The sequence below is a fragment of the Hyposmocoma kahamanoa genome, unplaced genomic scaffold (assembly GCF_003589595.1).
Source record: "Hyposmocoma kahamanoa isolate Upper Pololo Valley unplaced genomic scaffold, ASM358959v1 176, whole genome shotgun sequence".
Lineage (NCBI taxonomy): Eukaryota > Metazoa > Arthropoda > Insecta > Lepidoptera > Cosmopterigidae > Hyposmocoma > Hyposmocoma kahamanoa.
This window is the reverse complement of record NW_020653690.1, coordinates 226,604-251,345: the sequence shown is the minus strand read 5'-3', so window position 1 is coordinate 251,345 and position 24,742 is coordinate 226,604. Positions and strand designations below refer to the sequence as shown.

Below are 24,742 nucleotides of genomic sequence, written 5' to 3'. Positions count from 1 at the left end.
AAGTCTTTATTATTTTTACTAAATTAATAAGTTGTAATGATAATTACAATTTTGTTTTCAATTTTATGACAACCTTTACATAGGTATCTGCGTAGTAGCTACAAGGGCAACGAAGTCACCGAACATCCAAAGACGTTACAATACTTTAGAGAAGAATAGTGATACTAAGATATTGTAATACTGTGGTAATACTTGCTATAGCACTGTTTTAAGGAGCCAAAGTAATTGTAACCTAATTTAACGCTTATATAATATATACTTAAATAGCAAAAAAATACTAATACAAAAGCGACTAACAACAAAATAGATATTGTAAAATTTACAATATTAATTCGAAATCAAACTTTTTAAATAAAACGACATAATTGTTATATAAGAGGCTCTTTAAGGAAATACTTGAACAATAATTACCAGAGTAAAGACAATTCCGGAGCCACTGGCCTGGAGACCAGGAACGCCCAGATCGGACCCAATTTAAAGTATTTTAGAAACAGTACGCTCTTTGTGAAAGAGTTCGTCTAGTGAAGAACTGCCACCAAGCATTACTGCTGTGAGCATTATTGCGTTTCTTTCTTGAAGGGTGAAGGTGCTGGTGAAATGACAGGCACATGTGACTTATCAACTTATGTCTCAGGGTGACGAGCGCAGTGACCGGACCCCTTAGGTCTTTGGCACTACAGTTGGACTGGACTGACGTCTCGCTTACCATAATGAAAATAAAAATGGAAGTTTTGATTTCTATCTCAAACATAAATTTAACAAATTTTATTTTATTATTTGAAGAAAAATACAGCTGATAAATTATGAGTACTTAGAAAATATAAAATCATTGAAATAAAAAGATAGAATATAGTACAATAATAAAATAACAAGTACAATGTCTGAACGTCCTACATTTTATACGTCCTTAAACCGAAAATTGAACGGTCCCTTAATATAGTTCAAAGAGCTTGCTTGTATTTTAGGTGGTCCTCCAAACCACTCTACTTTGAAACTTTCTATCACTTTAGCGAGGAACGTCTCCAACTCCAACTCTGCTATTCTTCGACCTGCACGAAACAAAGGACGATTAAGAAGAAACAACTTATCTTATGGTAGTTCCTGTAACTGTTGAGGCTTTGATTATTCTAGTTCAGTGATCTTATTGTATAAGTAGCAAAAGAAAGATAAGTTACTAGCGTCTGCGTCGCGAAGATTCGAAAATCAGACAACTGTACGATTTTGTAATCAGTCTGCGTCGAGCAAAGAGACAAATTAGACATTTTGTATTGTTTATTCAAATTTCAAGAAAAGACAGTCGTGTTTATTGGCACAATGCACTAATTACCATGTCAAATATATAAAACACAAAGCAAGAATTATGTGTAAGTAAAGCGCCCAGTAAACGATCAAATAATTTGACAAATTTTACGTGTTTATCAAACTTTTTGATCGTCTGCTGTCGTATTTGATGCGTATATGTCAAATAATGTAAGTGCTTGATATGTTTGATGGAAATCTAGATAGACAGCGTATTTGACAAACATGTTTGAAGGTACGAGGGCATGTTTGTCAAACCAAACTTCAGTTGTCGCCTATGCGTTCACCTTGCTAGATTCTATATAGGTAGTCGTCTGTTCCTGTGCTCTATTCTTTTAACAAATTTTCGTGGACTAAAGGCTTCTTAGCGAGGCACTGCAGTTTACTATATCAATAAAGAAAAAAGTAGACAAATAACTCACCAGCACACATCCTTACTCCAAATCCAAAAGGACTATAAGCAAACGGATGTGCTTTTCCATGATAAAGTGGATGATTCTTATCCAACCATCGTTCAGGTATATATTCCTTTGGTTTTGGAAACTGACTTTCCATACTTGACATGTACTGATGATGAAATGCTATGTTTATCTGAAAAACGAGATAAAATAAAAAATTAAGTTACTTTACAAAACATTATGATTCTGATCTAATTTTGCTTCACGGGGACTAGTGCAAATTCCGTGCTTTGGACAAGATCTGGATGACATTTAATGAAAACACACTTACCCCTTTCGGTATCTTATAACCCAGAATATCGTAATCTTTAGTCGCTTGTCTTACATTACCGGATACAACAGGCATCATTCTTAATCCTTCTTTAATGCAGGCCTTCACGTATCTGATTGTTTCGTCTGAATCTTTTGTTTTTAATAGTTCTCTTAACTTCTCCTGTTTATCTTGGTTCTTCGCAAGGAGATATAGTGTTGCTGTTATTGTATTTGCCGCCTGAAAGTAAAATTTATTTTTTTATGCCAACATTATGTGGTCCACGTAAGATTTTACATCCTTAAGACTCGTATTTCCACTTACTGGCTCAATAGCATTCTTAACTGTACTAATAATATTAGAAGTTTGGGTGATATCCTTTATCTCAGTGCTAAAGCACTTTAGAGGAACCCATTTTTATGATTTCGTTGATTAATAAATTATCTCTAAATTGAGATAAGTCTTATTGTTTAGCCCCGAACAACAGGCACTTTTTTTAATCAAATAAAATTTCCATAATATTTTTATTAAAAAAATATTTATGCCATCATCGTAAAATATCGTCTCACCGTATCAACTCCAGCGAAAAGCATATCACATGCCATAATGACAGCTATTTCTTCGTTGATTTCAAGAAGTTTCTCCAGTACTGCCTTTTCCGAATCTGATTTCTTATTCTGCTCCAAATCCTTTCTCGCTTTGCGAATGAAGAATTTTGCTAAACTAGAAAAATTATTACTTGTCCTTAATTCGATTTTATTAAACAAAATTTGTTTATGTGTTTTTCTTTTAATAATGCCAATTATATAGTATTTATTATACAATATCATTACCTTAAGTAATATTAGCTTTATCAACTGAGTGACGTTCGTCTATGAAAATCGACATTCAGAATAGTAAATCTAAGGATTTAGCGATGATGCACATCTTTCGGTCGGTTTCAGTTTGATTTTACTGATAAGGGACAAGTTGATAAGGGTCGGTCAAGGTAAATTTAACATGACCTAATTTGAGGAGGTCCTTAACCGACGAACGTGTGTGACAGCACTGAAGCGTGTAGGTGAGGCAATAGATGTGTAGATACTTAGATACAAGCCAAATAACACTACCGTACTAACCCAGTTTTAGAATATTGAAATTGTTTAATGATATTTCAGTTATGCATCGTTAGGGTAAGTTCCGATAAGCCTAATACGGTAACTAAATTTATCTGTTCTTAAAAGAGAATTTTGTACTCTACCTTTTGCTATTTGAAACGTATTAACTATGACCATATTAATGATACCCTCTCTAAGGTAGTTTATTGGTTTAATGCTAACAATTTATTGCTTAATGCCAAGAAGACAAAATGTGTTAAATTTGAATTACCTAACGTAAAATCGACTAGTCCAAGCATAAAAATAAACGGAGAAAAGTTAGACCTTGTTAATAAAGCAGTCTTCTTGAGAGTGACCTTAGATAGTAAACTTCAATGGTTTCCGCATATATCTTCCCAGCAGGACAGCAGATTAAGCTCTGCTGCATACGCAGTCCGCAGAATACGTGAGCTTACCGATGTTAGTACTGCTAGACTAGTTTACTTTAGTTACTTCCATAGTATAATGTCCTACGAGATTCTCATGTGGGGTAAAGCGGCAGATATTCAAACCATATTTGTATTGCAAAAACGAGCGATTCGTTCTGTGTACCGTCTGGGAAGGAGTCCGGTATCATGACTGTGGCATCACAGTACATATATGCCCGTAAAGATATTCATAATATTAACCTTAGAGCTAAGTCCAAACTCATGGTACCACGATTTCGTTTAATCAAGGTAAACAACTCTTTTATGGGAAACTGTATACGTTTTTACAATAAGAATCCGGAGCATATATTAAGTTTATCATTTCTTAAGTTTAAAAACTACATTAAAAATATTTTGATCGAAAAATCATATTACAAAATTGAAGACTACGTGTCAGATAAAGATGTATGGAAAGACGACATGGCTCCAGAATCCACACAAATTTGATTCAAAGTGTATTCCATAGCATTTAAGTTTATTTGAAAAGAGCAATCCCTAGAGTTTCTTGCTCGTTCTTCTCAGGGAGGTCAGCGTAGTGAACGAGCAGTAGCGTAAATGTGACGTTTTCAAGTGTAAATTTATTTCACCTATGGAATAAATAATCTTTGATTTTGATTTTGACTTGTATATTTGACCATTTGTCACAAAGCCGCGTTTTAGTTAGTGGACGTCAGAATGTCATAAAGTTCATTTTGCTATGTACAAATTTGTTACAAAAACTTGCTCCAATTCCGTTCCAAGCCTTATACTCTGACATAGGTTTACTTGTTAATAGAAATGTATGTAATATAAACAAAATATACTTACTCCTCTTGTTCCTTGTACAAAAGCATGGCTTTCGTGAAAGCCTTTGTAGGAAAGTATCTCCACAAACTTGGCTTAAAATCCAATTCATTAGCAGTAGTAAATAGGTCATGAACACATTGAATTAAACGTCTTTCTGGCGAATTTTCAGCTAAATCTCGATTGAAACATCTGAGACGTCCTCCTAAAGCCACAACTCCTATCGATTCCAATGCCCAAAGATTCATTTCTACATCAAAATCTCCCTGAAGCTTATAATCCTCGTCTCTTATAGATTTCATCCTGAAAATATCATTATCATTCAAAACATAGATCTGCCTGACAAGAACACCATTTTATACTTAGAAATGTTATATGCGATGTGGATATTGATACGAATTATATGTAAAAAACGGAGAGTACACATGTGAATAAAAAATTTTCGTTTATTGTAGAAGTTTAGGTGTGACCGAATATGCCACAAGTATCACGTTAAGTAAATAATCCACAACCCGGCACCCTCGGAGTAGAACCACTTAATTTAATTGAAATATAAAACTGTTCTAGCAGCAATCGAACCTTGAGCTTTCCCTTATAAATCGTTCATTTATTTTTGTAATAAATACAGATATACTAAAAACAGGCGAGTTAGAGTGAAGGTAACGCAGTAAACATAGGGACAGGCAAAAGTTTACGCTTTTCATAAATACTTTCAAAAATAATTCATAAACATGCACATCTTTATATATGATAACTACCGTAAGGCCAAATTAAGTTATTTATATGTTACTATTTACTATCTTTTAATTCATTCGCCACAATATTAGTAAAAACTTTGATTAATGCACGTACCTCTTAACCATATCATCGGCCACTTCTTCTAGTACATTGCTATACAGTTTAATTATTTTCGGTTGCAGCATCACAGGATTGATTGTAGACCGGAATTCCTTCCAATTCTCACCGTGGCTAAAATTTTACAGAAGTCATGTAAATAGTAAATGACAGAAAATCATGACAACGACAGGCAAATGCGTAGCATCGTCAGCTTCATCATGATCCGCTTAACCTTAGGTGAAATTCTGGCTAAGCTTTTGTGTACTTTACACAAATAAAACCGATTCTTTACCTGATGACCCAAACGTAGTATAAGTGATGTAGGTAGTAAGAAATCTTTTGCAGTTATAATTATATTATACACACATTAATGTGCCTTCGTGATTTTGGATAATGTTGACAGGATACGGTTTTATTACGAAAATTACTCATTCGTGTCAAAATGTTGTTATACTAAATGTTACGTTCATATGAAGCATGAACAATACTAATATGTTGGCCTCAACTTGATACCAATTTGGGAAATGAACTTTTATAAATAGGTTGTGGTTTACACAGACCAGAACACACGTTTTGGGACTACCTAGTCACCGGAATGGATTCAGAGTATGAGACAATCGAATTTCGTGGTTTGAGATAATTGGTGTGGTTGTCTGATGAAATGAAATGAAAATGGAATCCTAATTAATGTTATATCACAGGCTGCATTACCACCTCGCTCTTTAGAGTGGCAGCTAAAGTCAGGATTGCCATGATGTTCTCCAACCTTCGATAGTACAGAAGAAGATACAGTTAAGCCCACACCAAGCCTTACACTTTAGACTTTGGACCTTTCGTATGGTAAGCGTCATAAAGTTGCACTTGACCGTGTATAAAACTTTGAGATTTTGACACAAATGCGTAAAGACTTCAATATGAAAAAATATTATTATTATAAAATGCTATCTCAAGTAAACTTAGTCGCAGGAATAAGCGGTAAGTCTAAATCCGCTATTTCTGTAATGAATGGGAAACCATATAAAACGGGTAACGGTACTGAAGTAATATTCCTGGAAATCAAAGAAATTTGATTTAATTTCGAATTATAAAACAAAGTATACACTTCTACGTGTAAGTGTGACAAGAAAAACAATCATCTTGTAAGTATATTTCTAAAACTAGGCATATATTATATTACAGCAAATCCACCTTTACGAAAGTCATATTCAAGAAATATTAAACAATTAATCTAACTTCGACAGCATGGAGCTGTGTTTTGTAATAGTATCAAATTATCCATAAGCTACAAAAAGAAATTTTGTGTTTGGACTTTGAACAACTCAACACATAATTGTTCGGTGCATTTTTTTATTTACTGTATCAGTCTATACTAGTCTGTACTAGTCGTCGTGCTTCACAATGATATGCTTAAACGTGAAGATGGTTGTTGCTTTGCTTAAAGATAAGATGCCTTTCGTTTTTTTCTTTTGTTCCACTAATATTAATACAAAACTATATTAAATGTATTTGCTAGGCTGTATTCTGGTAATATAACTTACTCAGTAATAAGTCCACTCATCTTTTGCTGCTCCGCTTGGGTCTTCTTATGCTTTTTCCTGTAATATTCCAGGGAATCGAACCCGGGGCGTATTGGCATCCAATTCTCACCACGGAGCACCTGAAGACATGACAACTATCGTTACTTATTTACGCCGAGAAATAGGCATTATGTATTCAAAATGATTACGTTTTTAAGATAAGACTCTTTGCTCATTTTATTGACAAAGTTTGAGAGTAAGAAACTGCGGAGAAATAATATTATTTAGGATAACTTACCTGCGCACACGCTTCAGGATCAAAAAGAAAAATAAAAGTTGGACCTCCAAAAACTGACTCCAATCTGACGATTGGTCCGTAAGTTTTGTATAAAACATCGTCTAAAATATTTAAGTCTGACAGAGCTCCTGTAAAACCGAAAAGAAAAATTAAGGGATAGGTACTAGAAAATAGGACCAGAAGTCCAGTTGCGATTAAACCTACCGAACTTCAAGACATCGCTCGCTGAACGCGATTATAATAATTTAATGATTTTATTGTCATATGCCTCAGCATGTTGTTCAATGGACAACTTTCATAGTAACTCTGAAAAAGGTTAAAATTTCGTCTTATCTTTCAGCAAGATTACGCTGATCTCTAGTCTGGAAGTAGTTTATATTATGTAAATGCTGGTAATATGAATAATAACAAGTCAGTCTTTTCCCTTGTAATATTATTCGAATCATGAACCAAAATCATTTTCTGAGCATTGACAAATATACGTGCCAATAGATGGCATTGTGTGTTATAATTTGTTTGTTAACGCTTCCAAATGTGGGTAGATGGCGCTAATCCTAAACAAAGTAAAATTGAATACCACTATCCATACGCTGTGCAATAAGCGCCATCTAGTTGATTTGTTTGTTATCACTAGAAATAGATAAATTGCAGCTTGTCAATGTAATAGAAATTAGTTGCAATAATAGCTATGCGGTACTCGTGGTGACATCTGTTGTACCAATAAGTACTAAATACCCGACCACGATGTTTTGTATCGCGATTACCAGACCTCTTGAGCAATTCGTTACCTAGCTGAAAATCAGTGCTAGGAAAGCATTGCGTTTTCAAGCAAATACTAAGTTAAATAGCTTTTTGTTACCACAGCTGGTACCGCACAAATTATTTTCATACTTAGTATCCTTGTTTATGTTAATAGTCTTTGTTTTTTTTTGTTCGTGTTTTTTTGCAATTATTTATTCATGTTTTATGTTTTAATGGTTTGATAATGTTTTCTTGTTCTTCTATATTTTAATCTCTTTTTCTTTTGTGGTAAACAAATAAACGTATTTTCTTTCTTTTTTTTCTTTCTTCTATTAGGTACATCAGGCGGTATGTAAGTCTGTTAGTTTTACGATTCTAACTCGTCGTAATTTTGATAAATTAAATAACTATAATTATAATTGGTGTAAAGATCTAGTACATTGTTAGGTATTATACTATTAAGTTGTTGTTGTTGTTCAAACGTACTTCCCGGCAAAAAATGCAGTATTGGTCCAACAATGGGCAACGATGACGGCCCAGGGATTTCCTTCCATGACTTCAACGGCGCTTGCACCTCTTCAGTCGTGTTCACGGTAGCACTCCTTACTGCTGTTGTTCTGAGGATGGATATTGCATCTTATACTAGAAACACTGGTGTGAAAACCAAAAAAGTATGATTAATTAAATAAGACAACGTATCTAGTGAACAACCATTTTGGTTCATTAACCCATTGATTGCCAAATGCCCATTGTGTCATTATTTACTTGAAATTATTCATGATGAAAAAATTATAACCTATCCCCTATGCGCCCAATAGTCGCAATTGCGAACACCGTTATATACCCTCTGAAGTTGTGAAAATATTATTTAACTCAAGTATATATTTCTTTTATACTTTACTAATATATTTCATCCATTTATGCAAGGAAATAAATTGTTGGTAACAATCTAGAGGAAAAACAACTAACTTTAGCGTTTCACGTACGCGTGAAACCACAAAAGGAACAGTAGAATCACTTTTATTTAATTCTAAATAATTTTTTTAAGTAATAATCAATATTCACTATTTTACTTCACATATACACTTTTGTAATGAGTATTAATAGTAATAAAAAAAAATATTGGTACTTAAACTAGTGTCTTCGACTGGGCACGGCGGGCGCTAATGGTTAAGGCGAGGTTGAAGTATATAACCCATATCTTTCATCATCATGATCAAATACTATACGATCTACTGCTTGGCTTGACAGAATGCCATAGTCTACTACGCTGTCCCAATGAAAGTCTATTCACGTACGTTTTCGAGCTGTTATTTTGTGAACCATTCTCGAATTTGTCCCGTGCATTTGTTTTATTTCATCGTTATGCATGATGCATTATTTTGTAAGTGAACAGCCTTCTAAGGGACTCATTGGTCCAAGCACCTTGAAGTGCATAAAATCTCCAAAGTTTGTTGAGCATCGGGATATATTACTTCCTTCTAAATAGCACAGCCCAAGGAAAACCCTGTATCTCGGGTGCAGTGGACACACATAAACAACCACAAATTACATCTAAACTCACGAGAGAAATAAATGTCCGACTTCTGTGTGGCAGTCCAGCATTATAACCGGTGGCAATTAGAACGTTGCTCAGTAAGAATGTTATAGAACTAAGTACTGTAAAATAACTCACCGTATGAAATTCCATTGCAGCACATTTAATTTCAATACAGTTTTCAATTTAGTCGATTGCATGATTCTAACAATTGTTAAGGATTTAAACATTCAATTGTTTTTATATCACTTTATACATAATCTATAGAACCATATAGGTTCTATATTTTTATACTGAATGGATTCACCTGTAGAAATAAAAAAAGTAAGTTTTTATGGTAATATTTTTCACAATATCGGGATGATTTTGCTACGTCGTAGTGTAGCAGTGTACAGTGTCAATCCTTGAATAGCCAGCGATTGAGCGTGGGTCTCCTTTAGGGCGATTATTGCTGAAGTCTACCTGATTAAAGACAATCCATATTACTGCTTTTCAAGAATGGCCCAAACCAAAATACATAGTTCACCTTATCACACAACTGTGTTCATAATATGCTAAATTTGTTGTGTATAGGACACCGAGCCATTGATTAATCTGTGACCGAGCTTTCCATTGGTTAATCACGTCGATTGCATTATTCCAACAATTCTTACGGATTTAATATACCTATTCAAATAAAATTAAAAAATCACAGAAATTTTATGTTTATAATTTTCATAATATCCGGATGATTCTGCTATGTCGTTATTTATCACTGTGCAATGTAATTCCATGAATGTTTTTTTTATGAGACCAAGTGGCGGGACGAACAAGTCGCCCTCTTCACGGTTAAATGACACTCCTGTCCACAAAATTTGTAGTACCACTCTGTGCTTTAAATCCGAAGGAACTAAGGGGCACTGCCTACTACAGCCAAGCTTGCCATTGGTTAAAATAATCAAGTGACAACATTGGTGTCTTTTAATTTTTCTTCCATCTTAATCAATTGTTTTTTAGCCTTTATTCTAGAAAGTTATTGATATATTTTCTCTGACATGCCGCTTACAAATACGAGTATATACTCTTCATAATAATATTAAAACATTGAACAAGTTATCATACTGAAGTCTCCTGCACGATAATAAAACATTCTTGCGACAGGATGTACACTACCACTAAAACTGCATACAGATTTGTTCAATTTTTAACCAATTCCAAAAATTGTTTTTAGTTTATACTTGATACAAAGCAAAGTTTGAAGTCGGTCCCTTTTTTCTTTTCATAAAAAATATGTAATTGACGATCGACTCGTACGCTTAGTTCAAATTTAGCAAGAGACGATTGGCAGCGCATATTTTGTCGATCGACATTGTGGGATTTATATAAGCGTAGGTTCCTAGAAATTTCTTCGGTTTCAAGCCTGATATCACAGGTGACAATAACGGTCAATGAAATCGAGCTAATCTATTAGCTGACAGATCTTATTGATCTCGTCAAAACATAACACGTCGAGCGACACTATCATGTTATCGTTCAATTAGTGGTAACTTTATTAAAACAAAAGCAATGCGGGCGCAGACAGTGGAACGTGATTATCAAACCTTTATCAGTACAAATCCACTTATCACAAATCACAAACAAACCAAACAGCTGTCCATCCAAGCGCACGGTCAATAAAGAACTGAATTTTTCGAATCTAATATGACCTTCATGGATATTATTAACCTAAAGCTACACTACCGGCGCACGCGAACATTATATCGTGATCCATATCTATTTACATTTTGTATAATGTATTTTCTACATTGCTTTAAATACAGAGTTCATTTTATATTGAATTTTGTGTAATCAAACTGCAATATTATTAAAAAAAACTCTGTTCGTTCGTTCGTTCGTTCGTTTTGTATTGGTGTGTGCACTCTTATAAATAAATTATCTTTTATCTTGTGTCGGCCACACGTCATATATACAAATAATCTGTACGTATGATCAGTGATAGAAATTGAAGGAATGCCTAAAGTATGAACGTCTTCTAAGTATGGATGCGTATAACATTTCTATTTTTATTGTTTATTTTCTGGCTAAACTATTTAAATACGTAAGTACCTATAAAATCACAAGTACAATATTATTTTTTAGAAAATAATTTGTAGCAAATGCTTAATTGGAAATAATAATTTGTCCCTATCGTACTTGTAATCAGTTCCGATAGAGCCCCGGGATTTGTAAAAAGGAATACCGGGGTTTACACAGATACTCTATCGTGCGTTATACAGTATCGTGCGCGACGTAAACAAACGTTGGAAGGAAATGGGAAAGACCGCGCAAATGCGCCCATCAGTCGGGCGCGCAATCACGATTGCGCGTGCAAGCTTTCCTGCTCGCAATCCTGTAAGCTCCTGATCACTCGCGATACAGTGAAGACTGTGTAAAAAGGGCTAAATGTCCACATTATTCTTTAGTTTAGCTAAATTAACTCACTCAATTCCGATCATGGGTCATGATGAATTGATAAAAGATATTTTAATGGGGTAAGTTGTTAGTTAAGAGTCAATAGCGTCATTTTCGTTATCAGTGGGAAAAGGACATAGTTTTTTTAGTCTAATGTTGACAAATGAGTACAAGTTTAAAATTGTTGATTTTGTAGTTGTTGTACGAGTAGAGTAGACATACTCTCTCTAATATCATAAGGAAGTTTTACTATCTACGCTAGAATTAACCTATTTCAACGTGGGCCGTAAAACGCTTTTATAACTTTTGAACGATGACGGACCGAATAAATCCAGTTTTTTGCGACTAGAACTGGCTATATGGCGACTTTTTAGCTGACTAGTAAAGTTTCAACAAACTCGAGAGTGGTGCGCTGGAATAATAGACTCGTTAGGTCAAGCAAGACTTCACCATTCCTATCGCAAGCGACATAGAGTTGATTTTAAATCTTAAGTGTCGAGGATGATTAGCTCTAGACCTTGTACAAATACCGACCCTGGAAAGTAATCTTGTCGTATTTCGAATAGTGCGAAAATGACATTTTTATTTATTTATTTAAAATGCAAATCACAACAATACAAGTTACATTATGCAAGTACTTACCGCTATGACACCCCGTAGGGGTATTGTGGCATTTACTCGCTACTTTTATATTTTATACGTTACAAAATATAATAATGAAAATACAGTTTACATTAAAATAACAATTATTTATTTGGAATTTACATCGAACAGGTATTTTTATATTTGGAATCAGAAATAAATTGCCCATTTTGTGGTCCGTGTAGTATTTCTTGGGCGATATTTTTTCGTTATACGACGTCTTTTTTATGACATGGATTTTTGACGAAATACACGGAAAAATCCAGTGAACAGGAAAAAATATAGTATAATAGTCCCTGTTTCAATGTTTTGGAATACATACAGTGTTTTATCCTAACTTACCAATAGTCAAGGGCTTATTTTTTTATTTTTTCCATAATAACAGAATCATACAAAACATCGTGCTTTATGAGCATTTAAAATAATGACCACATGCGTCTAACGAGAACTAGCCCGATAAAGATAGCAAACCGACTAAGTCCTGCTGGTCGGCTACAGGTGTTCTTTGGGAATGATGATTCTCCGCTTATAAACTCGAAACCCAAACTTTTTTAATTAAAAAGAATAATAATAACGCACACACTCAACATAGCCCCGCACTAGGGAAACCCTGTGTCGCGGGTGCCATGGACACACACATACACAACCACAAATTACACCCAAACTCACGAGAGAAATAAATGTAGGTCATACAAATATTTCTCCCGGCCCGGGAATCGAACCTCGGACCTCTGCGTGGCAGTCCGGCGTGGTAACCGTTCGGCCACCGAGGCAGTTTTTATTATTTTTAATTAAAAAGAATACAATAGCAGTTTGAAAAAAAAGTATTAAATTAATAAAATAACGACATTTTGTAATGGGTTCAAAAACCTCGAAGTAAACCGCGAGCAAAACTGCAGTGGATTTTTCGTTACATTTGTAAAAAAGTAATATAAATACAGTTTTGTAAAAAAGTAATATAAATACAGTATTCATTTAATTTATCATATTTATAAGATGCGTACTCATAAATACCATGGCATTAAAAAATCTAAAAGACTATAGGTACATTTTCTTCATACGTAAAACCAAAAAGTTTTTATGCTCAAAAATCCTTTAGTTTCATATTACACTTACATGTACTAAAAAGTTTATAAATATAATAAAACTATAACAATTATGAAGTCTATTTTGTTCCTTCAGCTTCCTCGCAAGTGTGAGGAAATACTGTATGCCACACAGCACTTAAAAATGATTCGGGTTAGACTTTGCCTTAGGTTCAGGCTTTAAATGTCCGTATGTTCGTAATTAGACACATACCGCCCTTGTAACATAATGTACTATAAACATAGTAGTATGATTCCTAACATTGATTTCTTGCACTATGCATTATTTAGTATCACACATACATACATCCAGTTACTTTTATATTACCAACACTATTTGACTATAATATAATAAGTCACGGTAGTGCCTATACCTTCACACTTCACTCGGAGCGTAGGGTTGTCACATTATTATTTTAGTTGTACCTATAAGCTGTAACTGTAATTAAAAAAAAATAAGTATTCAATCACAGTATTCTCATGCTATATTAAAATAATCTTTGTTAAATGCATTACTTACGTATTAGCCCAGTTTATACAGTCACTCTATCGTGCGTAATCAGGAGTGTACAGGAGAGCGCGCGGCAAACCTTGCATACGCAATCGTGCGCGATTATCTGGTTTAAAATGTTTTAAGCTAACGTTCTTCCGCGCGTAAAGCTCGTGTTCGTTTTTGTTGTAACGGAAATAGCGTCCGTGTAAAGGCTAATAGCGCAAGATAGACCGCGTGAAAGTGGCAAGTGTTAGAGTATGCGACTGAAGAGCGCAATCGCGCGATCTTTCCCTTTTACTTCCATCGTCTTTACACGTATGCTCAATCGCGCGAATGCTGTACCTCGTGCGATAGAGTGTCTGTGTAAAACCCGCTATTGATATTTTTATACCAGGGTCGGGGATTGGTATTTTTATTACGAAATACAAATTAAATGCTGGCCATTTCTGAGAGTCTGAGGCATTTTTGCTCAAGCGATTATAAGCACAACAATAAACACGCTTATTATCTGACGTCATTTTTTTAACGCGTTTAAAATAAACGTTGCCTGCGACAACCCGCGCTATGCAACGCGAGCGCACCTCGAGCTTATGTGAATGTATGCGTTCGTATACAACGAGCGGCGACATTGCACATATACAATCTGCTTCGTTTGTATGAAGTTACTTTACTTGTACTGTAACTTCGTACAAACGTAGTAGTTGAACTGAGTAGTTTTCAAATATAGTTTCATAAGGGTAAAAAATGAAATACTTTACAATTGTTATTATAAAAATTACAAGTACCGTTTATGAACGTCCCTTACAGTAGTTTTATATGTCCTTAAATCTAAAATTGAACGGTCCCTTAATATAGTTCAAGGAACGCACGTCTATTTTAGGCGGCTCCCCAAACCATTCTACTTTGAAATTCTGGACTACTTTGGCAAGAAAAGTTTCCAGCTCCAACTCTGCAATTCTGCGACCTGAAAGAAATAAAAGATTATTAAAAAACAGAGCTTAAAGCTTCTTAGTGGGGCACTGCAGTTTATTAAATTAATAAAGATGCAAATAGACAATAAACTCACCAGCACACATTCTTACTCCAAATCCGAAAGGACTATAGGAAAACGGATGTGCTTTTCCATGATAAAGGGGATGTTCCTTATCCAACCATCGTTCAGGTACATATTCCTTTGGTTTTGGAAACTGACTTTCCATAATCGACATATACTGATGAGAGAAAACGACGTTCATCTGAAAAGTGGGTAAAAATGAAGAATTAATTAATAAAAATCGTAACAAGTGAAACTTTTTATCTCAACTTGCGTATATTTATTTTTTCAAACTAACAAATATTCCGAGTCCTTTACAGGTCCGGTGGTCACAGCTGACAATTATTTCCTATGTGTAGTAGGAGACGTTGTGGATATTCCGAAAATTCGCATGAAGCGTCACACTTCCTCATTTATATGGCGTACGGTTATGGAGTGGAATTTCTTGCCTGCAGCCATATTCCCTAAACGTTATAATTGTAACTTAAGTCTTTTCAACTCGACATTATTCAGGTGTGCATGCTCCATTTCGGACCCTATCGTCACTTTCCATCAGGTGAATGGGTGAGATGGATGTCAAATGCGCACTTATTATATCATAAAAAATATACAAAACAGTTTAGTGATGCTGAAGTAAAAGGTTTATTTAGCGTTGATAATGCAAAGTCAAAGTCAAAGTCAAAGATTATTTATTCCATAGGTAAAATAAATTTACACTTGAAAACGTCACATTTAAGCTACTGCTCGTTCACTACGCTGACCTCCCTGAGAAGAACGAGCAAGAAAGTCTAGGGATTGCTCTTTTCAAATAAACTTAAATGCTATGGAATACACTTTGAATCAAATTTGTGTGGATTCCGGAGCCATGTCGTCTTTCCATACATCTTTATCTAACACGTAGTCTTCAATTTTGTAATATGATTTTTCGATCAAAATATTATTAATGTAGTTTTTAAACTTAGGAAATGATAAACTTAATATATGCTCCGGAATCTTATTGTAAAAACGTATACAGTTCCCCATAAAAGAGTTGTTTACCTTGGTTAAACGAAATCGTGGTACCATGAGTTTGGACTTAGCTCTAAGGTTAATACTCGTATTATGGATATCTTCTTTCTTATTGAAATTATGTATATTTTTACGGGCATATAAAATATTTGAGTAAATGTACTGTGATGCCACAGTCATGATACCAGTCTCTTTAAACTTTTCTCTGAGAGATACCCGAGAGCCTAGACGGTACACAGAACGAATCGCTCGTTTTTGCAATACAAAGGTAGTTAAAATGTCTTTTTATGGTTAATTAACTGTTTCAGACAAAACCCTTGAAAATACACTTACCCCTTTAGGTATCCTGTAACCCAGAATATCGTAATCTTTACTCGTTTGTCTTGCATTACCGGATACAACAGGCATAATTCGTAATCCTTCCTTAATACATGCTTTCACATATCTAATTGTTTCGTCTGAATCTTTTGTTTTTAATAGTTCTCTTAACTTATCCTGTTTATCTTGGTTATTTGCGAGGAGGTACAGTACTGCTGTGATTGTGTTTGCCGCCTGAAAGATAAATACGTTTTTTGCTAACTTAGTCAATAAAACTAATGGATGTGAGTATAAATCTCCAAAATAAACACAACATCACTTCAGGAACGTGCGTTTCCAGTGTTTTGGTTTATTAAGAAAGAATCTTTAAATTTTATCTTTAACAATCTGTAAGTTTTGGTCTCAATTTAAAGATTCCTTTCTTATTGTTTAAGTCTTGGTAGCCCAATAGCTTGACCTACCGTCTTTTAAGCATAGGATGTGGGTTAGAATCAGAACTGAAATTACTATCTTCTAATATCGTCTCACCGTATCGACTCCAGCGAACAGCATATCACAGGCCATAATGACAGCTATGTCTTCGTTGATCTCAAGAAGTTTCTCCAGTACCGCTTTTTCTGAATCTGATTTCTTATTCTGTTCCAAATCCTTTCTCGCTTTGCGAATAAAGTATTTCGTTAAACTAGAAAAATAATTATAAATGAAGTACACGATTTTTTTTAATTAAGAACAGAATGAGGATGGTATATTTTAATCGAATACGAACGAATGGGATTATGGTAGACTTAAACTATTATGATTGGAATAAGTTAGGGCGGGTCCAAAATATTCAGAACAAAACGTAATCTAAGAAAGAACTTCCTTACATTTATTCGAAAAGATAAACCTACATAAAGTTTCATGATACAATTGGACTGAGGTCTTATTACATTTTAGACCTTTTTTGACAATGTCTTTGTAAAAAATATATCAAGCTTATTTCTTAAAACTGGCAATTTTACTGCAAAGCAAAATAATTGACGTGAAAATTGAAAAGATCTAGTTTCCAATAAGACTCATGTACTGAAAAACGTCCTATTATACATGTCGATAGAAATACTTATAAGGAAATTACACTTACTCTTCTTGTTCTTTATACAAAACCATGGCTTTCTTGAAAAGCTTTGTAGGAAAGTATCTCCACAAACTTGGCTTAAAATCCAATTCATACATCATTATAAATAGGTTATGGACACATTGTATTAAACGTCTTTCCGGGGAATCTTCTGCTAAATCTCGATCGAAACATCTGAGACGTCCTCCTAAAGCCACAACTCCTATAGATTCCAATGCCCAAAGATTCATTTCTACATCAAAATCTCCATTAATCTTATTGTCTTCGTCTCTAATTGACCTCATCCTGAAAATATCACCCAAAACATAAATCTGCATGACAAATATATCAATTACATGATTTTATACCAGACAATTGCATAATATGCTATTGTATCGCTCGTAATATAATAACAATAATGAATTTTATGTAAAGAACTTAAAGTATAAGTTTTAAACATAGGTATATCCCACTGTATTATAAGTATCAAAGTAGTATTATAATCCACTACCCGAAATATTTTAATCCTAAAACCACTGATATAACAATTACTACACTAGTACAGACACCCAATCTCATACAAAGACACATCTATAGCTCCGCTTATTTGGGCGGTTGTTTTGATTCAAACGCAGATCAAAAGATTATACTAAGGAAACCCGCGATTTAGTTGTAATAATATTCGAAAAGACCAACAGATGGTAGCTATTACATTTTATATACATATCAAAGTTATGTTTCCTGGTATATGCAATAGGTGTATACAATAACATATAATCAAATCGCAAATTAATTAGTTAACGTGTTCGATTATCGGAACTTTGCCTAACTGAACCTGAAATATCATTAAACAATTTCAATGTTCTGAAAACCGGGTTATGGTTTTTATGATGTCTCAAAAAAATATTTTAGATATTGTCATAAAAAACCATGACCCACTAATTTTAACTGAAGTGTCGCTATCTACTACTACAACACGCTTATCCATAACACTTGCAGTGCCACTCAGAGCTTTAAGTCACAAAGTTCATAGGGGCTTTTCATTTTTCCAGCACCCTTACCCTTCAAACACAGTAACGCTCGCATTACTGTTTAGCGGCAGAAACCGGTAACTCTTTCACAAGGACCACTACTGCTGCTACAAGTGACATTAATCAGGTTTTTAACACCACTCTAAGTTACATAATTATGTTTGGAAATACACGTACTTCTCGAAGGCTTCTTAAAAAGGACCTTACGGATAAATGATCCCAAAGTCATCTATATGTTCATATTACTTATGTAATGTCTCTTCTTGCTAAATAATTATACATACTTGCTACAAGCTTGGCAATTACGGGATATGCTGATTTTTGGAATACCCCTATTATGAATTACATTGTAAATAACGATAGTTAGATTAATAATAAAGCAGTAGTTATAGCTTTCAAAATCAAAGCAAACAAAATCGATGATAGATACCTCTTAACCATATCATCGGCTACTTCATCCAGTACCGTGCTGTAAAGTTTGATTATTTTCGGCTGCATCATCACCGGATTGATGGCAGACCGGAATTCCTTCCAGTTCTCACCGTGGCTAAAATTTTACAGATATCATATAAATAGCAAGTCACAGGCGTCAAACGACTTCGGCTTTATGTATGTTAAAAAAACAACATTTTTGTGCCACGTAAGCTGTAGATATGAGATGATTTGCGAAATTTGTCAGCGAAATATAAATCTGAATACATTAAGTCCCTATTATCAGAATTGATGCGTTATATTATTAATTTATTATCAACCAAAATTAACACAATATAAATGCACCTGTTTGTCGTGTGATCTTCAGGTGTGAGAGATAGACACCCAGACTAGTTGAAACTATGGCTATCCAGCCCCTTTGAAAAATTGCAGTCAATAATCTACGGGAAAGCTAGCAAAATCTCATTACCGACACTAGAGTAACGTTCCTCGAACTCAAATATCCTACTAAATATGATAGAATAATAATAATCTGATAAATAAAGTTCTAAAAATTAATATACAGATAATAATATGGCAAATACACATATTCTATATTCAATATTAAGCCCTGAATCTATCTCGGACAACATAGAAGCCGCATTACATACCAATGTTAAATTATGTATAGTCTACAAAAAGTACTACTATAATATAAGTATGTTATGTTTGGTTTTTAACAACTCAATATGGATTTATTTAGCGCATTAATAATAGACAGACTTTAGTTTAGTTTGGTCTTGTGTCGCATACAAGCAACCGGGAACTAGAGGCGACAAATATTATATTTCCATGCGATTAATATGAAATCGACACAATTGTCGGTTGTGGCAACCGCAATTGTATGAAAATAGAATATATTTCGAGTTCTTAGTTTTTTGCGATTGTTACATATAGGAAATGAAACTGTTTTTCCGGATTTAAATCGCGCATATTTGTTTTTTCAGACATTTATTTCAACTGTAACCATGGGACCTGTAAAGGGCCCGAAATGTTGGTTTCTTTGAAACCCGGAAAAATAGTTTCATTTCCTAATAGAATATGTTACTAAAAAAAGATGAAGGTCCTGGTGAGAGTACGTGATTCCTTCAGCTTTGTTTTCGATCGATTGACAGTAAAACTACATGTTATTACGCTCTCTTCTGGTACTTGGGTATAATAACTTACTCAGTAATAAGTCCGCTCAGCTTTTGCTGCTCCTCAGGAGTCTTCTTATACTTTTTCCTGTAATATTCTAGGGAATCGAATCCAGGACGCTTTGGCATCCAATTCTCACCACGGAGTACCTGAAGAAATGACATCATCATCATATCAGCCGGTATACGTCCACTGCTGAATGTAGGCCTCCCTCGAAGATTGCTAGACTACCCGGTCGGACGCGACTTGCATCCATCGGTTACCCGCTGCCCTTATCACTCAAATACTAATTCTATAACAGCACATCCGTCCATCTAGTAGGGGGCCCTCCCACTGAACGCCTTCTGGTTCATGGTCTCTATTCAAGAACCTTTTTGCCCCAACGGCCGTCAGTTCTACGAGCTAAATGCCCTGTCACTGCCACTTCAACTTGCTAATCATTTGAGCTATGTCGGTGACTTGCGTTCTTCTACGGATATCCTCATTTCTGATTCGATCACGTAGAGAAATGCCGAGCATTGCTCGCTTCATAGCTCGTTGAGTGACTTTGACCTTTTTTATGAGGATTTGGTATCAAAGCCGTAGGCCATCGCTGGCCACACGCACTGCTGGAAGATTTAGTCTTCAAAGAATGCGGCATTGCGGACGAAAAGATGTCCCGGAGCTTTCCGAAAGCTGCCCAACCGAGTCGAATTCGACTATTGACCTCTTCCTCGAAGTTAGCTTTGCCTAATTGGACGATTTGTCAATCATCATTAATTATTTACACCGAGAAATAGTATTCAAAACCAACTTTGAATTAAAGTTGACAGAAAGATAACTAATGATGATGACAAATGAAATTGTTTAATTTAACTTACCTGAGCACATGATTCAGGGTCAAAAAGGAAGATATGGGGTAAACTTCCCAATACTGACTCCAGTCTGACGATTGGTCCGTAAGTTTTATATAAAACATCGTGAAAAACATTGAAGTCTGATAAAGCTTCTGTAAAGATAAAAGGAAATGTCAAAAAAATTCAGAAAACCGGACTAGAGTCCAACTACGACTACAGAGGCACAAGCCGAGTTTCAGTTAAGAACAGGGAACATCCATTGTTGGCAAAACGGGTTTATAACCGCCGTAAGTCTGTGCGTTTTATATAAGTTTTCGTATCTGTTAAATTCAATATTGGTCTAATTTTCTAGCGCGTTATTATTATCGTATTATACAGTGCATTTTTTTTACAGGGACAATATGTGAAAATCCGAAGTCATAGAAGATGATGATGAGATGGAAGCTTTCTTAAGAACCATTAGGACTTTTTTTCTGAAAAACATTTCGGAAGTCAATTTTTTTCTTTCTATACAATGAAATGATCCTTACAAGAAACTGAAACCATCAACATTAAAAAAGTGTTTTATTTGTTTTACCAAAATATATTTACTTTAGTGCATTCTACCTTTAACACATCTAGTTAAAGACCGTCACGGGTAGCGCGCTGGGGCAACTCGTCCAATGGACGGTCTGTGAAATCCGTGCCATTCATCTTCATCATTATTGGCAGGTCTTATGTCGTAGTCACACTGGCCCAATGAGAGTCGCACGGTTACGTAGTTGCAGTGGTTATATGAACCAGTCACGAACTCGCATTTCTCATTTATTTCATTTCACTGTTGGATCAACCGATAATAGAAAGAACGGTGTTGTCTATACCAACTTTGTCTGTACCAATATATTCTCTATATTTTCTATGATTTCGGATTGCCCTATGGTATCCCAGTCCAAAAAATACACTTTATACATATTGTTCATACGTACTTCCCGGCAAAAAATGCTGCATCGGCCCAATGATGGGCAATGATGACGGTCCAGGGATTTCCTTCCATGACTTCACCGACGCTTGCACCTCGTCTGTTATATTCACAGAAGCGCTCTTTACTGCTGCAGGTCTGCGAACAGACATTAGCCTACTTTACATTCACACTGTCGCGCGTGATCAGGAGCGTACAGGAATGCGCGCAGGAAAGCCTGCACACGCAATTGTGCGCGATTACCTGTTTGAATTTTTTTAAGCTAACGTTCAATCGCGCGCGTTACAAAGGAAAGAGCGTCCGCGTAAAGTCTACTAACGCAGGATAGACCGTGTAAATTAACGCGATTGCGCGCGCGACTGGTGAGCGCAATCGCGCGGTCTTATCCTTTTCCTTCCAACGTCTGATAGAGTGTCTGTGTAACACCCGCTATTGACTCTTATTGGTCAAAGATCAATGTGAAAACGACAAAATAGTGTGAATTATTCTACCTTTATCTAGAAGTGTTAACAAGAAGTGTATTCTATCTTTAACACTTCTAGTTAAAGGTAAAAAATATCATCGCAGGCAGCGCACGGGGGCAACACGTCCAATGGACTGTCTGTGAAACCCATGCCGTTTATCTTCATCATTGTTGACAGGTTTTATGTCGTAGTCTACTGCGCTGGCCCAATCGCACGTTTGCGTTGTCGCAGTGGTTATATGAACATTTATGATACCAAGTGACGGGACGAACAAGTCGTGCGCCTGGTGGTAAGCGACACGCCTGTCCATAACAGTTGCAGTGCTGTTGACCGCTTTATGTCGCGAAGATGGAGCTGTGGGTCGTTGTCACGCAAGTCAGACACAAGTTATGTGTGCTTGTAATTTCACCAGCACCCTTACCATCCAGAACCGGAACGCAGTAATGCTCACATTACTGCTTGGCGGCAGAAATTGTTAAGATGGCAGTACTTCCCTTGACGAGCTCTTTCACAAGAAAGTCCAATGCTACTAAAAACCTATGTATATATTAATAAATTCATCTCTTAGCAAATGTACTAAATACGGAATAGGTCTCCATTTTCTGAGGACATTTAGGCCCTTAAAAAAGCATACCCAACTCATATCTCTTTCTGGAACGTATTGTTTACATAAAGACATATACATCATTTGCGCACTCCGGTGGGAATCAATCAGAATACGTAGCATGTACGCAGGACTGGGATTCATTCGTTCATTCAATAACTTACCGTATAAAATTCCATTGTAGTACATTTAGTTTGAGGACAGTTTTCAATTTATTAGATTGCATGTTGATTACGAATTTAACATTTCAATTGATGGCTTTATTTCACTTAATATACACTCTCTCTAGTTCTATATTTTCGTGCTGAGTTGCTTCGCCTGTTTACATAATAAAAAATATGATAATTTTTATGTTTATATTTTTGTAAACATTCAGATGATTTTGCTCATATCATATCAAATTCGTTATCTTGGGTGTACAATAAAGATGTTAACACACTTTATTTTATTATCGCTATGCCTTGATGGCATACAATAATAGTTACACCCCTCATGGAAGAATGGCACAAGTGGAGTTACGTCAAACATGTTTATTGCTCCATTATATACAGGAAAATGTAACCCACATCCTCTCCAATTCTTTTAACTCTATCTACAATAACATTAGTCAATAGAGTTAGAAGAATTGGAGAGGATGTAGGTTATGTTTTTTGTACTTAATGGTGCGATAAACGTTTTTGACGTAACTCCACTTATGCCATTCTTCCATGAGGGGTATTGTAATAAGTACACAAACCACTGCACTATTTAATATTTCAATTGAACGGTATTTATACTACACATCATATTAAAACATTTACTGGTGCATGGCTTCTCGCTAGAAATGGAACTTATGAGGATCATAGTTTCAATAGAATATAACTGCCTTTAATATTCAATTTGTTCACTGTTACAAGGAAAATTCGATTAAAAATAAACGACAAATGCACAGAAAGAAGAACGTGTTTATCAAACCTTATCAACATTGATAAAGTTTGATAAATTCATATAGCAATCGGCAATCACAACACAGAACAACAGTGCTTCCAAGCACGCAATCACTAAACAACTGACCGTCTATTTTGAATCAAATAATTCGACCTTGACGTACAGGTATTTTTAACATAAAACTACACCATTGACGCATGCGAACATTATATCGTGGTCCATGTCTATTCATATTTTGTTTAATATATCTTCTACATTGCTTTAGATTCAGAGTTCATTTTATACTGAATCCTATATCATTAAACCACAATTTTATAAAGAACTCTGTCGTTGAACATTGCGTAATAACTTCATATAAGGTTATGGAAGTTCATTCGTTCATTTTATATTGGTTGTGGGAGCACTTAATCATTGACCTTGTGTCAGTCACACGTCATACATATATCATCTACATATTTTCATTAACAATTAATAACAGATTTAAGAACATTTTGCTTTTAAAAAGCGTTGCTAATGGCGGTGAAAAAAAAATAGACTTTTTTTACTTCAATGTCGACAAGACGAGTTGAAGTTTAAAATTATTACTTCATAATTATAACTGTTAACGTTTAATTGCTACATCAGCTTACACAAGTCCACTGATGAGCATAATCTTCTCCCTGAGCAGGTCAACTCATCCGGCCGGTGGTGTCTAGTCCCGTTCTCAACAATTTAGTGTCAAATAGGTAACACTCGACCAAATTAAAAAACGCATGGGCTGGAGGAGCAGCCACTGAACTTCCCAGTTTTTTTAGTGCTGTCCTGCCCCCCATGGCCCCTGGATAACGGACTCGCGGGAATTAGTTGCCCAGCATAGAGGAGCCCAGGATGGAGGGGTCGTCTGGAGTTCGGCGAGCCTCACATTCGGAGACGAGGGACCGATATGTCT

General features: G+C 35.3%; 2 protein-coding genes across 2 annotated transcripts; both read right to left on the bottom strand.

The window, feature by feature from the left end:
* Positions 1 to 71: 71 nt before the first annotated feature.
* LOC113225835 (cytochrome P450 CYP12A2-like) lies at positions 72 to 10,908 on the bottom strand. The gene is made up of 11 exons (XM_026458285.1): positions 10,865 to 10,908; positions 9,423 to 9,591; positions 8,234 to 8,364; positions 7,007 to 7,134; positions 6,730 to 6,848; positions 5,207 to 5,323; positions 4,379 to 4,657; positions 2,577 to 2,730; positions 2,029 to 2,247; positions 1,722 to 1,890; positions 72 to 1,049 (listed from the first exon to the last, which is right to left on the bottom strand). Exons 2-11 carry the CDS (start codon positions 9,512 to 9,514, stop codon positions 898 to 900), a joined length of 1,560 nt encoding a protein of 519 aa, XP_026314070.1. The 5' UTR covers positions 9,515 to 9,591; positions 10,865 to 10,908; the 3' UTR covers positions 72 to 897.
* Positions 10,909 to 13,195: 2,287 nt separating this feature from the next.
* Positions 13,196 to 23,733, bottom strand: LOC113225836 (cytochrome P450 CYP12A2-like). Its single transcript, XM_026458286.1, has 11 exons — positions 23,624 to 23,733; positions 23,052 to 23,205; positions 21,827 to 21,957; positions 20,886 to 21,013; positions 20,056 to 20,174; positions 18,848 to 18,964; positions 17,414 to 17,692; positions 16,822 to 16,975; positions 16,309 to 16,527; positions 15,001 to 15,169; positions 13,196 to 14,898 (listed from the first exon to the last, which is right to left on the bottom strand). Exons 2-11 carry the CDS (start codon positions 23,111 to 23,113, stop codon positions 14,747 to 14,749), a joined length of 1,530 nt encoding a protein of 509 aa, XP_026314071.1. The 5' UTR covers positions 23,114 to 23,205; positions 23,624 to 23,733; the 3' UTR covers positions 13,196 to 14,746.
* Between the last annotated feature and the right edge of the window lie 1,009 nt (positions 23,734 to 24,742).

Excerpts from the sequence above, each read along its gene's own strand:
- LOC113225835 (XM_026458285.1), bottom strand. The coding sequence starts at position 9,514 with ATGTTTAAATCCTTAACAATTGTTAGAATCATGCAATCGACTAAATTG. Across the intron at positions 6,849-7,006 it reads ATCCTGAAGCGTGTGCGCAG|GTGCTCCGTGGTGAGAATTG; the intron begins GTAAGTTATCCT and ends TCATGTCTTCAG. Across the intron at positions 5,324-6,729 it reads ATGAGTGGACTTATTACTGA|CCACGGTGAGAATTGGAAGG; the intron begins GTAAGTTATATT and ends GTAAAATTTTAG.
- LOC113225836 (XM_026458286.1), bottom strand. The coding sequence starts at position 23,113 with ATGCAATCTAATAAATTGAAAACTGTCCTCAAACTAAATGTACTACAA. Across the intron at positions 21,958-23,051 it reads CTACAATGGAATTTTATACG|ACCTGCAGCAGTAAAGAGCG; the intron begins GTAAGTTATTGA and ends GTCTGTTCGCAG. Across the intron at positions 20,175-20,885 it reads ACCCTGAATCATGTGCTCAG|GTACTCCGTGGTGAGAATTG; the intron begins GTAAGTTAAATT and ends TCATTTCTTCAG.